The 15,590-nt window shown below is 36.3% G+C and overlaps 2 protein-coding genes across 10 annotated transcripts; one reads left to right on the plus strand and one right to left on the minus strand.

The window, feature by feature from the left end:
• Positions 1-232: 232 nt before the first annotated feature.
• On the plus strand, positions 233-3,469 carry LOC107866601 (putative protein phosphatase 2C-like protein 44). 2 transcript variants are annotated; one of them, XM_047409074.1, is made up of 5 exons: positions 233-579; positions 1,103-1,414; positions 2,343-2,601; positions 2,701-2,825; positions 3,159-3,469. In XM_047409074.1, the coding sequence occupies exons 1-5, from the start codon at positions 544-546 to the stop codon at positions 3,294-3,296; spliced, it is 870 nt and encodes a 289-aa protein (XP_047265030.1). In that variant the 5' UTR covers positions 233-543; the 3' UTR covers positions 3,297-3,469. The 2 variants fall into 2 exon arrangements, with proteins under 2 accessions (XP_047265030.1, XP_047265029.1); XM_047409073.1 differs by having other exon boundaries at positions 241-579; positions 2,695-2,825.
• Positions 3,470-4,293: 824 nt separating this feature from the next.
• LOC107864581 (COP1-interacting protein 7) lies at positions 4,294-15,307 on the minus strand. 8 transcript variants are annotated; one of them, XM_047409072.1, is made up of 14 exons: positions 15,169-15,307; positions 13,852-13,991; positions 12,552-12,731; positions 11,956-12,076; positions 11,834-11,873; positions 11,403-11,455; positions 11,280-11,326; positions 10,233-10,385; positions 9,636-9,832; positions 7,610-9,141; positions 6,519-7,451; positions 5,490-5,877; positions 4,708-4,773; positions 4,294-4,619 (listed from the first exon to the last, which is right to left on the minus strand). In XM_047409072.1, exons 2-14 carry the CDS (start codon positions 13,908-13,910, stop codon positions 4,567-4,569), a joined length of 3,822 nt encoding a protein of 1,273 aa, XP_047265028.1. In that variant the 5' UTR covers positions 13,911-13,991; positions 15,169-15,307; the 3' UTR covers positions 4,294-4,566. The 8 variants fall into 8 exon arrangements, with proteins under 8 accessions (XP_047265028.1, XP_016566484.2, XP_016566482.2 ...); XM_016710998.2 differs by having other exon boundaries at positions 15,035-15,268; XM_016710996.2 differs by having other exon boundaries at positions 15,010-15,268.
• Between the last annotated feature and the right edge of the window lie 283 nt (positions 15,308-15,590).

The raw sequence follows: 15,590 nt of genomic DNA on the forward strand, positions 1-15,590 counted from the left end.
ATTTAGATGATATAGTATTTAAGATAATGTGCAAGAATTTAATTTTGATCTTTGCTAATTAAATTTTCTTTAAAAAAAAAATCACAATTCTTGAGAATAATGTGACTGGCTCCAATAAGTTCTTCACCCTTTTTTTCAGGTTAACATCTCATGCTTTGTATAAATATAGTCAGCATATAAATCTTTTACTATTAAAGATAAAATAACACTTGTTTACCCCAAATTTTTTACTATTAAATGTGGTAATGATTTTTTTTCTTCCTTTAAGAAATCATCTAATTTCATTCTTCTATTAGTATCATTTGATATTTAGTAAATACCATTTGATAACTCTTATGACTTTCTTGATGTACACCATCTTATTTGAACAAGAGAAAACAGAATAAATTTCTATTGCCAAAAAAAAAAAAAAAAAAAAATCTCTCTAAATATCTATCTCTTTCTAAACATTTTTTATCCTCAAAATCTTTATATAAAATCTTATAAACATCATCAAAACCAAAGTGTAGTGCCTCATATCAAAACAAATTGAAAGGTGAAAAAATGGGCTTTAAGGATTTTCAACTCAAGGTAGCCAAGGTATATGGTTCTTTCTATTAATCTATATGCATTTTGTTTAATCTTTTATACTTTAATTATCATTTATAAATAAGTTTTTGACGCAAAAACTACAAGAAATGACGATGATACCAATATAAATTCACTTGCAAATAAAAATTATGATTTTTCTTTAATTGTTCTACCCAAAATGCACTCAATTACCCTAATTTAATTGTTAAAATTCCTCATATAATCCTAAAAGCATGTTTCGATCAAAAATCACATGTATAGGTGCATTCATGGGCAGAGCTAGGGTATCGTAAGAGGGTTTATCCGAATCTGCTTGGTCATAAAACTATTTATATATTCAAGGTTAAAGATTTTTTTTAATGTATATATAGTAGATGTTGAATCTCTTGATTTTTTCGTATACGTACGTTTTTATGTTCTGAATCCCCTTTGTAAAAATTCTGGCTATGTCACTCGTGCATTTGTGGCGTGTATCATGGAACCATGCAAGTTTTTCCTAGTTCTAAGTCTGTTTTTTGTTGATCTTTGATAGAAATTTCAGCTGAAAGTTTTTTTTGCCAAAGAAGAAGGAACCAAGAAGCGAGGATCAGGAAATGGGACCAAGAAGAGTGCTCTTTCATGGATGATGCCAATAACTCATGGATACTACGTGGCGGAGGAAAGAGGTGGTGGTGCGCGGCCACAAACGCCTCAAAGTAACAAGGTAGAGAGTGATAATGTGGTGGTGCAAAGAGAACAAGTAGAAGAACAAGAATGGTGGTTCTATGGTGTTTTTGACACAAGAATTGGTGGCGGAGTTACCAAGTACTTGCAAACTCATTTGTTCAATAACAATCTTAGCGAGGTAAATAACAAAGAAAAAAACATGAAAATAATATGATCTTAAGAGTCTATTTTTCACTATTTTCTTGTGTTATGTTAGATTACAATCAACTTTGGTGTGATCGTTACTAATTTTGTCATTTAGGTAACAAAGCATGAAAAGAACATGTTCTTAGGAGTCCTACTTTTCAACTTTTTCTTGCGTTGTTGGTCATGCACTGGTGCTTACAAAGTTGTTGTTTGTATCTGTTCAAATGTTACAAATTTTAAAGTATATGCTACCTATCTTAGTAGATAGTTACAATATATGTATATACACACAAAATTGATTCTCTTTTCCCAAGACTTGAAGCCGGAAAAAAGAAGCATTTTTTGCATAGCTTAGTGCAGGTCTCAATTGTAAATCGTATGTGACCGGATTCACTCACTAGCCTACTCCTTAGTTTATATTGTATTTGGCCGGATTTACTCACTCGCCTATTCCTTATCGTGAACATTCTATCGGCCAGACTCGCTCATCATAGACTGTGAATATCATATTTTGGCCAGACTCACTCACTCGCGTACTATACTTTATCTATCTACTTAATTTAAAGGACAATAACAAGAATGGAAGCGTAAGCTCCTATCTTATGTGTGTTGTGTGTGTGTTAATCGCATTGGAAATTCTTTAAAAGCCTCAATGATATTCAATATGATCACCTATGAGAGGTCATTTTGATTGTTGGGTTAATCATTCATGTTCCTTTTAGTCTGGGGAAGGTATACCTTCTACCTTTGCGAGGCTGAGAGGCTGTTTCCTAATTTTTGTTCCTTTTACTGTATCTAGAAAACCAAGGGGCAAAACACCTATTAAATGTGATACTGATCATACTATAATTATTGTTAACAAAGAGGCATATAATATGTTAATGTTATTCATTTTTTGTGCCTGTTTTTTACTTCTTCAGTCACGGATGAGGAAGAAAAGCAAAGAAACAATGAAAAAGGCACATATGAATGCAAAAGCTAAGGTGAGGGAAACAGAGAAACAAGAAAGCACCTGGAATATGGGTTCAGCGTCTGCAATAGTCATCAACGGAGAGAGGCTAGTACTCGCAAACATGGGTGAATACAAAGCTGTAGTATGCAGAGACGGTGAAGCTTTTGAAATTAACAGAAAGCAACAGCAACCAACAAAGCCACATTGGTCACATAAGCTCTTCCCAGGTATGACATAATATATCATCCTTTTTACCTTCTACTCGTGAAATTTCCTTTTGATGTAGAAAGACTATAGCTGAGTTTATTGTTTTTTGCTAGTATCAGTTGTGAAACGAAGAATAGGAGCTGGAGTTGATAAGCCTTCTAAAAGCTCGGAACTTGTTGTTGGTTCTGAAAGAATTGATCGCGATACTGACTTTGTTATCCTAGCTAGTTCTGGCATATGGGAGGTAAGTTCAAAATCCAACACTAAAACCCCCCAAAAAAAGAAGAATTAAATGGTCAAAAACATACCTAAAGTATCGCAGTTTTTCGACTTCTATGACTATCAGGTGTGCAATTTTCTTACTTGAACTATCACCAGCTATTTATCAAAACACACCTCAACTATCAGTTGTTTCCTTTTTCTACTGAAGTGTTTTGAAAAATAGTTGGTGATAGTTCAGGTATGAAAATCGAAAAACCGAAATACTTTAGCTGTGTTTGTGACCCTTTCACTCAAAAACAAAAGAAACAAACCTTTGTGGCAACTGTTGATTTCTAATTTTGAAATTTTTCGACAGGTAATGAAGCAGCAAGAGGCAGTGAACCTGATCAGGCATTTGGAAGATCCACAAGAAGCTGCTGAATGCTTAGCCAAAGAGGCAATAACTAGAATGAGCAAAAGCAATGTTTCTTGCCTTATAATTAGGTTTGAGTGATGCAGAAATGAGAGAGTTTGTGTAGAATTTCTGAATGAAACTATACTATAAACTTATATACTCTTCATTGAGTCATTCCCATTTACAGAACTGGGAAGTTATCCAAATACAAACTAGGAGGAACATATTTTTAGCAATTTAAGATTTTGCTTTTTCAAGCAATACTTCTGTAAGCTCAAGCTAGGATCTCAGAACTAGTCGCAAATTTCTTTAGCAAATGTCAAGAAAAAGAATTTCTGGATTACTTCTCTCTTTTTTCTACCTCAACGTACTTGTTTCATTTTATCTTCTCCAATTATTCTGTTTACCAGATTTTACTATATTGACGTGTCTAGAGATCAAAGGGGAGCCTTGGCGTAACTGGTGAAGTTGTTATCATATGACTAGGCAGTCACAGGTTTAAGCCGTGGAAACAGCCTCTCTTGCAGAAATGTAGGGTAAGATTGCATATAATAGACCCTTGCGGTCCAGCTCTTCATGGAACCCCACATATAGCTGGAGCTTTAGTGCACCGAGCTGTCCGTTTGATACATCTTGCCTATTAAATTCCTGTTCAGTGACATTCCATTTTCTCTTATGAAAAAGGACTTGAATAAAATGACAAATGACAAAAGCAGTGAGGATTCATATAGATATGCTTAGTTGTTAATAGTACTTTTTCCCCCCCTTCTATTCATTCCCAATGCTTTTGGCCTTGAGCCAGGCCGTTAATGATGCCTATAAGGTCACACACCGAAAACATGTCCAGTGGCCCCGTATGTTACAAAGAAACTGAAATGAGGCAGCTTTTGTATATTTGCCTTGGTTTAAGGGAAATTTTGCTTTAGCAAACAATCATGGAAGTCCCTCCCAAGAGGAAAAGACTGTAAATTTGTCAAGAGCTCAGTCAGTGGGAACTGTTTAACGCATATTTTTGGATGATCCAGTCACTTAAAGATGCATAGGTGAAGGAAAATTGCAAATCGATGATGACATTTGAAGCAGTAAAACCACAATAGGAACTGTAAAAATTTCGGGAGCATCTTCACTGCAAAACACCTACTATCAAATCCAAACTGTAGAGTACATTGAAAGCTGACATGCAGTCGAAGGTATATACATTTCTCATCTCAACGCCACACATTTTTACAGCAACTAAATTACGAATGGAACTGTTTTTGGAAGTCATAAAGAGCTGTGAGGGAAAATCATAAATGATGAATGTTGTGTCACACCTCCAGCTGACAAACCATACGAGCACTTGAATAATCTTTGATACTGAATACTGTCGTCACCTTTTTTCGCTAGTCTTGCTTCGGAAGGGAGATAACAAAGAGAGGCGAGCTGTATCAGAACGTAGACACCTCAGCTTCTCATTCATACAAATAAAAATAATAAAGATGTAAATCCTGCAAATAATATTAAATCTTACTCTTCTGAGAAACATTGCCAGCAGTAGGAGTTTCATCTTGAGAGATCAAATTCTTCAAAGTGAAAACTGGAAGAGACAAGGTATAAAAAGTCAGCTTATAGATATCGAAGAGGAACAAGGGAGAACAAATAATTGTGGATTCCATATGAATTTTGATTGTGCAGATGGACTTAAGAGTCAAACATTCAGGATCAAAAAGTAGATCTTCCCAAAACTTTGAATGCTGCTGAAAAGACAACCAGCCAAGAACTGCTTCCCCCAGTCTTCTCAACCGCTTCCCCCACTCATCGCCTACCCTTATACCACTACTCCCTCTTTCCAATCACAAACTGTGCATGCTGCTGGAAAAACACACCAGCCAAGAACTGCTTCCCCTATTCTTCTCACCTCGCAACGGAACAGTACTCATCCCCTACCCTTATACCACTACTCCCACTTTCCAATCACAAACAATTGTCTGTTTAACGTGTTTTCTTCTTTTTTATATCATATTTCACTCCCTATTTGGTTTGGGAAGCAGAGGTAACAGGCAGTGCTAACTTCTAATTATCTAAGACCAAAAATAAGCAAAGACTCCATCCCTGCTCCGCTACCAAATCAAATGGTTGCTGGTCCTAAACATTATATTGGAGTTATAAGAAAATTATTATTATTATTATTTGGATAAGTAAGATCTTTATGAGAAATTATTCCAGACCTTGTCCCCCATAATTTCAAAACGAAATGTCTTATCAGTGTTTTCAGCTACAATTATCAAGTTAAGAGATCTGAAAGATCGTTACCTTCACTAGGCACGGAAGCCTTTGTGGTGTTATCATCCTGCCTGATGCTATTCATGCTTGCACCATTTGATTCTGCTCCTGCAGAGTTGTGGTTCTTCTTACCAAATCTCAGGAGGCGTTTAAGACCTTTTGGTGATTCCTTCGCTTGAGTCCTTTCGGCAGCTTCTGGGTTATCATCTACTCTAACAGTGTGAATATCAGGTGCGTGAGCTTTGGCAATTTCTTTAACTGTTGATCCTGTGTCTGAGCTCGACAGGGGTGCTTTAACAAAATCCAAGTTTCTGGTACAAGGGTCCTCTATAGAGGAGACACGAGCATACGGAGCACGATGAGCAGTACTACCAATATTTGCAAACTTAGGTGTGTCATCCGCATAACTTGTACCCGTCTGTAAATATTAAAGAGGAATATTCAACTTCTTGCAGTTGCATATGCAATTTACGTTAATTCAATAAAGAAAGCTTTTGTGTCATGATGATGAGATTTGAGATTAAGTGAAGAAGTGTGGATTCATATAGCCAACGCCAACTTGTTTGGAACTGAACATTGTTGTCTTCAATAAAAAGCTTACGAAGCTAAAGATTAACTTCAAACATCAAATTAACTTGAAAGATAGCTCCCTCAACATAACTAACATTAAACAGATCAGACACCCAAGAACATTAAAGAGCACCTTACCCACTCACCTCACCCCAAATACCCCCTCCTACCCACATGCCACCAAAGAAAAAAAGGATCAAAATGAGATAAGAGCAAATTCATATTCCAGATAAAAATAGAACATCTATTTTGTTTAAAATTTAAGCAGTAAAAAGATTAATTAAGTTGTATATGCTGCTTCTCACTAAAAAGGTTCTGCTAAAATTGGGAACATTCTAATTGAAGAAAATCAGAGACATTTGATCTTCATGATCTAACCACCTATGTACAACTTAGTAGTCAATGAACTGTAAGAAATTTTAGTAATTGTGTTGAGTAAATTGAAACATCAAAGAGAACCAGCTTTTAATTTTACCAAACTATTCCTACCTCATGGGCATTTGACAGTTCTTGCAGTCGGTTAGAAACAGGAGCTCTGATAAATCCTTCAAAGGGTGAGGGTGGGTCACGTGTAGAGGCATAGTCAGTTTTCTTTACAGTGTCAATGTTGTTGCGCTCTTCCACAACCAAGTTCTTTGATGATGTATTGTGAACAGACAAATAGGGCTTCTCCTTCTCAAGCATAACAACAGTTTTCTCGATAATGTTCTCATCCAGATCATTCTTGTATGATTCAATGCCTTTGGATGCTACAGAAGGCATGTTGATCTTCTCATTTGCTATATGCTCTGCAGTTGGTTGGTCTGGTGGAAATTTTGACGATTCTTTGGTGGCTCTGATTTTCAGCTCAGGAAGAGTTGCAGCCTTCTTTTTGTCAAGGTCTATGATGGCAGATATTTTCTTGCTCTCTGGCACATCAGAGCGCTTTGTCTTAGACACTGCCGCAGCACTCCGAGCCTTAGGCTTTGACATGATTTCAGCACTTTGTGCTTTCCGTAAAGTACCAGGCTTGCTGCTAATTGCTTTGGGCTCGGATAGTCTTCTTAGTCGTTCCATGGATGCCTTTGAATCAGGTGTAACACCATTTTCCTTTTTTGGTTCAGACAAGGACGACGCAGATCTACTCAATTTGTTACCTTCCAATTTGCTGCCATCGTTTGATTTGCTGGCTTTAGAGCCCTTTTGCACATTACTTGACCCCAACGACGCTCTTATTTTGGTTCTTTGCAATGGTGATGAGGATCCAGGCTCTGAGTCACTGAACTTAGATCCCCTGAAGGTGCCAGGAGGGTTTTTTGCTGGCAACTTTCTTGTTTGGGCTGTTGGTGCTGGAGAGTGAACAGAGCTGGAGCCACCTCTAGATGTGATTCTCTTTTGCCTTTCCATTTTTAATGCTTCAATCCGCTTTTGGTCAGCCTCTTCCTGCAAAATTTTAAAGTTCCACCGACTGAACTCTAAGGAGAATATATAATAAACAACCAACTTAAACAGGTTAAATTTTCCAGAAATTTCAAGTTATATTAATCATTAATATTGTATACTGCAGAAAAAGGGGAAAAAGTGAGAAGTTGTCAGTGTACCTTTTCTTTTTTCATCTTCTGGATATCAGCTTTGAAGGATCTTATCCTCTCAGCGCGTGCTCGTGCATCATCCAAAGGACTTGACTTTGACATTTTTCCTTTTCTTATTGGTCCTCCACTCCTTTTCTTGTCCGAAGTATCAACAGTAGCTTTTGACCTGCGATCTTTCTCTGATTTTTTAGAACCTTCCTTAACATCACTGGTGACTCCATTCTTTCTTTTATCCTTTGAAGCAGAACCTTCATTGCAAACCTGCATTTCATAGTCCAATGCAGGGTCATAGACACCCGACCTTTTTTCTGTTCCACGCTCAGGCATCAAACTCAAGACATTAGGTTCATAGCTCATAATTCCAGCAGTGCCGTTTTCTGATTTTTGATGTGCCGATGGAAGCTCAGAGTCCATGTCAATGGTAGTTCTACCATCTGATCCGATGCCATCCAATGACATTGATCTAAAAGGTACTACAAAAGACTCATCAGTCATATCATGTGAGGAAGCTTTGTCTAGTTTATTAGCATGCTCATATGCATTTACAGCAAGAGGATCTAATGAATTTCTCAGCCCTGATTGATTTCCTCGACCATTTAACATAAATTCATCATTTGCAGCTCTAGGCATGAGTTTTCTCCCATTTGTTTCAGTAAAGTGCATGTCCATTTGGTCACCAAGTCCTTGGCCATTGTCATATCCTCTGCTAGAAAATAAAACTTCACCATTAGAACCCCTGGACGTGCGAGACATCTTTGCACCAATATGCAAATCACTCAACCTATCCTTCATTTCAATATCATCTTGGGCACCAACAGCCAAAGGATCATTGGTAACAATATTTTTTGGTCTCCTCCTAGCATCTTTCTCCATTGCGAACATGCCATCTTTGTCAGCATGATTTTGTTCTTCATTACCTTTCAATAAACAATTTTGAAATGCCAGCCAGTGCCCACCATCAGCTTCCTTCTCACAAACAGCGCCATCATCCTGAAGCTTTGTGCGGCTTCGTCTTGTTTTTGATGACCGTGAAGTTTCCTTTTTCACCAGATTGTGGCCGTTGCCTTCTAGATCTTCACTATCAGCATCATTTTCCGAACCAGAAGCTGCTTCTGATTCGCTATCACTAGAGTTCTTTGCTTTAGAAGTGATATAATTAATGTTACGTATAACAACCTTTCCTGATAGATTTTTCCTAGACCGACCACCCTTCTTTCTTTGACTATGAGACCCTTCACCGTCAATTACTTCATCCTCCTCTGAATCACTGTTGCTCTCTCTCCTATCCGAAGACTGTCTTTTCTTTCTACTTGGTGGAGAGACACCCGTTCGAGAGTCTTCCATTCCTGGATAAGGAGGTTGATAGAGATGTCCATTTCCTGGATAAGCTGGATAGTAAGGTACTCCTTGCATGGGATACCCTTGAAAAGCAGGTACGGTAGAGGAAGGAGAATGCATTGCCCAGGGTGGATACATTGGATGCAGAAATTGATATTGTTGTTGACCATTTGGACTTTGTTGATCCAATTGAGGCCTTTCCCCTATATTGCAAAATAATATATCAAAACCTACGAACTCTCTCACGAAGGCACACGTTGTACAAAAATATAACCTGCCTAAATCATCCTACTCGATCCTCATAAACTATAAGATTATATCCAAGGTCAAAACTGAAAGGATCCCCAACCTAATGAAAATTTTGTATGTCAAAAGAGAGAAATGAAAACTAGAACATCAATGACTAAAAGAATGTATGTAATTATTTGTCATAAGTCCACCAATATTTTTTTGGGAAAACCCTCTTATGAATCTTCAGAAACATATCTAGAGTTCCTCAGAGAACAAACTCTCGCACAAGTTTATCTGGATCATCCCTTGCCAGTAATTTTCCATACAGCTTAAAGTTGAATGAAATATCAAGTTATGCTAGGTTAGTAAAACCTTCCAGAGACAATAAAATATGGCCTCGTCCAGATGCCTATATGATGGGCAGTTATGATAAGGGTACCCCCTTCAACGGGATTTGCTTTGTTACCTGAATTACCATCTACGCTTGTCATCTCGCTGTTGGAATCAAACTGCTTATTCGTAATATTGGAGAGCAGAATTCCAGATGCATTCATTGCAGCAATGTCTAATTGATTTGCCATTGCTTCTGCAGCTTCAATTTCAACCCATTGTCCATTTTCATGCTTTTTCTTCCACAGTTCCATAAATCTTACACATGCATCTCTGCCAAATGAAAACATATAATGAATCATAGAATCGTTTTACGATGTTTATTAAATTAACCTTTTATTTGTGATTCTTTTAAGATTCCCTCCATTTCATTTTACTTGGGCCCCTTATGAAAATTAGTTGTTTCAATTTACTTGTCCATGAAATCAAGAGAATTTTCTCCATATTTTTCGCTTTCTATTGCCAATATTAAATAATTACACGAACTACTAGTAGTAGTAGCAGCAGCAGTAGTAAAATTTAGAGTTCTAAAGCATCATTAATAAGGTTAGTTTAGTAAAATACACATCTAATTATTGGTTTCTTTATGGCTGAGCAGGTCAACAAGGGCCAAGTAAATTAAAACGGAGGGAGTAGTTTGGAAAGGAAGTAGAAGTTGGTGGTGGTTGCTTACCTTAAGCGCAACGCACCAAAAGATTTGGAAAATGATATCATCGGTTTCATACGATCAATATCAAAACCAGCAGCTACAGCACGAGCAAATGCCATTCCTTGTTCTTTTTGAAGCACAGACTTGCGAGTCTCCAGGACCTTCAGAAGCTGTACTCTGGATAATAAAAATCAATCAAAATACATTTGAGCTGTAACTAAACTTGAATAATCTAGCTTTTCAGATATGTAACAAGCTCAGAGAAGCACCATATAAGTTTATGGAGACTCTTTAAGGCCTATGAAACCAATAACAAACTGAAGGAAACTTCAAAAGCATGTGGACATACAACTTATGTCAATACTAAAAAGTGGAAATAAAAGACGAGCAAAATCCCGCCTTTATTTTTACTACCCAGGTTAGTTACCAATGAGGTTGAACTCGCCAACATAATACGCAATATTGAAACAACCCGACATACCTACAGATTAAGAGGCTACATACAAGGATTCTATTGAGAATGGAGAATCATGAACAAGGACATAAGTACAATTGATCAAGAAATAATACTGAATCTTGACTAGCTATGTTGAATAAAGTATAGAATCATGAATGTACAACGAAGAGAAATAACCAACCATGCTATGTCAGTACTCCTAGTTCTTCGCAATTTGACTGTAGGGATTTCACTGATTTACTTCCTAACAATATGACTACAACAAAGCATACAAGTGAACCCAGGATTTTAACATGATGGGTTCAACCTCTAAAATTCTTAATGAATTCATTATACTTTTAAAATTATGGGTTTAGAGTATAGTATAGTATTTGTTTAGCTTTTTGTTTTTCACACATGTAACTATGCTCCGCATCAAAAATATGAGTACGGTAGAACCCATAGAACTAAGCTAAATTTGCCACAGAAAAAGGAACTGAGATGCGAAAAATTCTTCTACTTGATAAATCCTCATCAATAAATCCTAATCCACACAATGACGAAGTGAGACAACAGTCCCATGCGAAATTTCAACAAACAGCAAACTCTGCAGAAATGATTTGCCACACACATACCTTGAATTTTCTCCCTGCGAATCTGTTTGAGGTTGATGTTCCCCCGGCTGCCCAAAAAATAAACCAGATAAGGAAAAATACATAATGTGTGCAACATTTGAAAGAATACAACATGCCAGTCACCTTGTAAAGGACAATAGCTTTCTCCTCATTGACATCTGCTGTAGATTTAGTACCTGCCATAGTTCAGTGTTTTTCAGTACCTTGTGTCATAAACTAACAATTTCACATGACATTGGAGGATAAAGCCCCCTGCTACGTAGCTTATAGAAGAGGGAAGAAGAAAACATTATTAACAAAAATAAGTAAGGAACTTGCAGTGTCTATATATCGATATCAAAAGCAGTATTTCCTTGCAAATGGACGAACCAATCAATGAGCAACAGAAGAAGAAAAAGTTAAAAAGTGGTAAGCGTTAAATTATCTAAGAAACCAAGACCATAGAGTTTAGAACAGAGTATCACTTGACCTGTGTGATGGTGAGAAAGAAAAAGAGAAAACAAGAATTGGTCTTGTTCTGTTAATAATGATACAAGTTTTTCACTCGGAAGTACCTGTAAAGTTTCCTGCTGGTTTTGCTTCTTTGTATTCAACCTGTTAAAGAAATAAAAATTGTTAGACAGACGTCTTGACAATCAATGACACGTGAAATTTCTGAAGATCAGTAAATACTTACTGGCCCTTGCCCACTATCATTGTTTCCCTGAAGGGAAATTGCTTCTTCAATCTGCAAGATCTCAGATTCGATGGTGTATACCCTTTCCAGAATCTCCGGAGTGCTCACAAAGCGGACAAACCTTTTAACAGAAAGAAACATTGGAACGATTGATATTGCAAAGACACTGGACTGATTTGTTTCTACACCATTATCACGTTTGTATATTCTCTTGGTCAATCGTTCTGAGTGTCCGTAGGACGTGCCGAAACAGCATAATCTTACAGGGTGTGAAGTATCATGATTGAACTCCTGGATACTCCACATTAAACATTTGTCTGATAAATGCTTACAAGAGTTACTTTGGTTTATTTAGCTTGCTGGTTACACATAAAAGAGGGAAAAGTTACCTTTATCGGTTTGCAACAATATGGACTGTCCCTAACGAAGGTTCTGACCAATTTAGTGAGAAATGTATATGAAAAAGTTTATCCCTTTGCACATGACATGGACTATCAAGGAAACATTCCCAGTTAATAAGCTACGAACATGTAATATTACATGAAATTGATTAGATAATTGGAACTCTTACAAGGTCAACACAAAATTGCACAAACCTTTCCACTGTGCCCTTTGTAAACCATGAATCATCAACATTCGCATCTGGTTCCAGCAAAATTGAGTAACCACCCTTTGCAATTTGATCCTGAGCAGTTTTCAAGTGAGCAAGAAAAGGAGTAAGCAATCCAGATGCTATTTTCTCTTTCTTGTCATTGGCTATAATGAATAGATCACACCTGAAAAAAAAAACATTTGATTAGTACAGAGAAAGCCAGGAGCTCCGCTCTACATCCTTCAGAAATGTTTTTGCCGGGAAAGACATTACACACAGCAACATATTTACAGTCCAAAGGCACAATAACCAATTTGACTATGGCTATGCCACTCAAAATACTCGAAGTTCTATTATTCGATCACACTATTGGCACCCAGGATCCTATAAAGAAGAGACAAGTAGAGATATAAACTGCAACTGCAGATGTTATTGATTTTTTAGTTTGCATGAAACCCAAGAACGATCAAACAAGAGTACTAACTACCTTGGGTGTGGCATTCATATCTATCCAGATTTCGGACTCTTTCAACAATCAGACAGCAAGCAATGTCATTTCCATTCAATTTGTAATAAGATAAAAATGCAGAAAATTTCTAACCACTTTTTGGCGAAATGATAAAACTGACAGCATCATACTTTCATCAAAACCACATATTCCTGATTTACAAAGGGGAGACAGTATACAAATCTGCAGAACAAGATTCCCCAATATCCAACTGAATTCTCAATCAATACGTTTAAGGTGGTTTGAATTGGATTTTACACAATAAATTCTAAACGTGACAAAAACAGAACCAGAAGTCAATTAACAATCAATTAAACTTTCAATCTCAGACTAGTTGGGTTTGCTACATGAATCCTCTATATCCATTCTGCTTTATTCAGGCCCATTTTTCTCCAATACTAGCAAATAATTTAAGTTCTTTCGGAAACAACCTCTCTACCTCCACGAGGTAGGGGTAAGGTCTGCGTACACTCTATTGTCCCCAGACCCAACTTGTGGGATTACACTGATATGATTACACTGGATATGTTGTTGTTACTGGCAAATAATTTAAGACAAAATTAGATTACTTTAAAACTAAATATCTCTAAATCTCACATTTTTCTGACATGACATACAAATCTCTAACCAGGTAACATGAGTATATATTCAAAAAGTTGCATATAATCATCATCAATCATATAAACCCAAAGAGATCAGTCAACATCCATATACACACAACAATTTTAAAACATCATTACATGAAATATCAACCAAATAAATAAGACATTTTTCAGCTATAACTATGTAAATATACCTAGTTCTAGTAGGAGTGAGCTGAAAAACAACTGAGTCAAGCCGAGTACTCGACTTCATTCTTGCAGCTCCAATTGCTTCACCAACAACTCTCAGATCTTAAAATGAGCTTCCAAATCTTGAAACAACCAAATCCAACAGCTGAATAAAACAATCCCAAATGACCAATCAGTAAAATCTCACAGTTTTCATCATCAAGAAACCTCTTTTACACAAAGAAAAAACACAAAACTCCCCTTTCCAGACCAAGAGAGTAAAAGGGTCTGTAAAAAACAAAAAGATTAACCCAAAAAGCTCATGAAAACTTCACTTTAATGGTTTTTTCCATACATTTGACACTAACCCAAATCAAAATGTCACTCAACAAAATCAAGATTCCAGCTTTACATAAAGAAAAACTCACTGGCCCATTACTCAAAATAGCTCAAAACACACACACAGACACTCTAATGGATATTTTCACACATTTGACACTAACCCAAATCAAAATGTCACTCAACAAAATCAAGATTCCAACTTTAAATACAGGAAAACTCGCTGACCCATTACTCAATATAGCTCCAAAACACACACACATACACACACTCTAATGATTGTTTTCATACACTGACACTAACCCCAAATCAAAAAAATCAAGATTCCAGCTTTATATGCAGATAACTCACTGATCCATTACCCAATACAGCTCAAAAAACACATACACACACACTTCAATGGGTGTTTTCATACATTTGACTCTAATTAAAAATCAAGATTCCAGCTTTATATGCAGAAAAGCTCACAAACCCATCACCCAATACAGCTCTGAAAACACATATACACACACTTCAATGGGTGTTTTGATAAATTTGACACTAACCCAAAATCAAGATTCTAGCTTTATATGCAGAAAAACTCACTGACCCATTAACGAATACAGCTCAAAAAATACATACACACACACACACTTCAATGGGTGTTTTCATACATTTGAGACTAACCCAAAATCAAGATTCCAGCTTTATATGCAGAAAAACTCACTGACCCATTACCCAATACAGCTCAAAAAACACATACACACACTCAGTTCAATGGGTGTTTTCATACATTTGACACTAACCCAAAATCAAGATTCCAGCTTTATATGCAGAAAAACTCACTGAGCCATTACTCAATATACCTCAAAACACACAACCATTTCATACATTTGACACTAACCCAAAATCAAGATTCCAGCTTTACATGCAGAAATCTCACTGACCCTTTCCCCGAAATAGCTCAAGAAACACACACATACACAGTGCAAGAGAAGGATCCAAAGAAAGAGAGAAAAATCTACTTCCAATGGACCATAAGAACAAGATTCGCCCGTTAGATATCGCCTGAGGTAAGAAGAGAGAAACATCAAGGGTGTTTTAGGTATTTGATATGAAAAAAGTGGAGCACTAAAACATGAGACGACAAAATGGAGAAACACAATACTGCTCTGACTTTTTAATTGCTTGATTTTTATTTTTAGAGTAAAGCGTTGATTAATATTTTAAAATATATTTCTTAATTAAATTAAAAAATATATAATTTATAATATTTTTTATTTTAAATATTTAAATTTTAATTTAAAACAAATTAAAATAATCTAATATAATTTTACTTTAAAACTTAATTAACTTACCTTATGAAAAATGAAGAGAGCAATTAACAAGGAATGGAGTGAGTACATTAATGTGTTTTTTTTTAACTTGTCCATATTTATTTATGCCT

This window comes from Capsicum annuum, chromosome 3 (assembly GCF_002878395.1).
Source record: "Capsicum annuum cultivar UCD-10X-F1 chromosome 3, UCD10Xv1.1, whole genome shotgun sequence".
NCBI classification, from domain to species: Eukaryota; Viridiplantae; Streptophyta; class Magnoliopsida; order Solanales; family Solanaceae; genus Capsicum; species Capsicum annuum.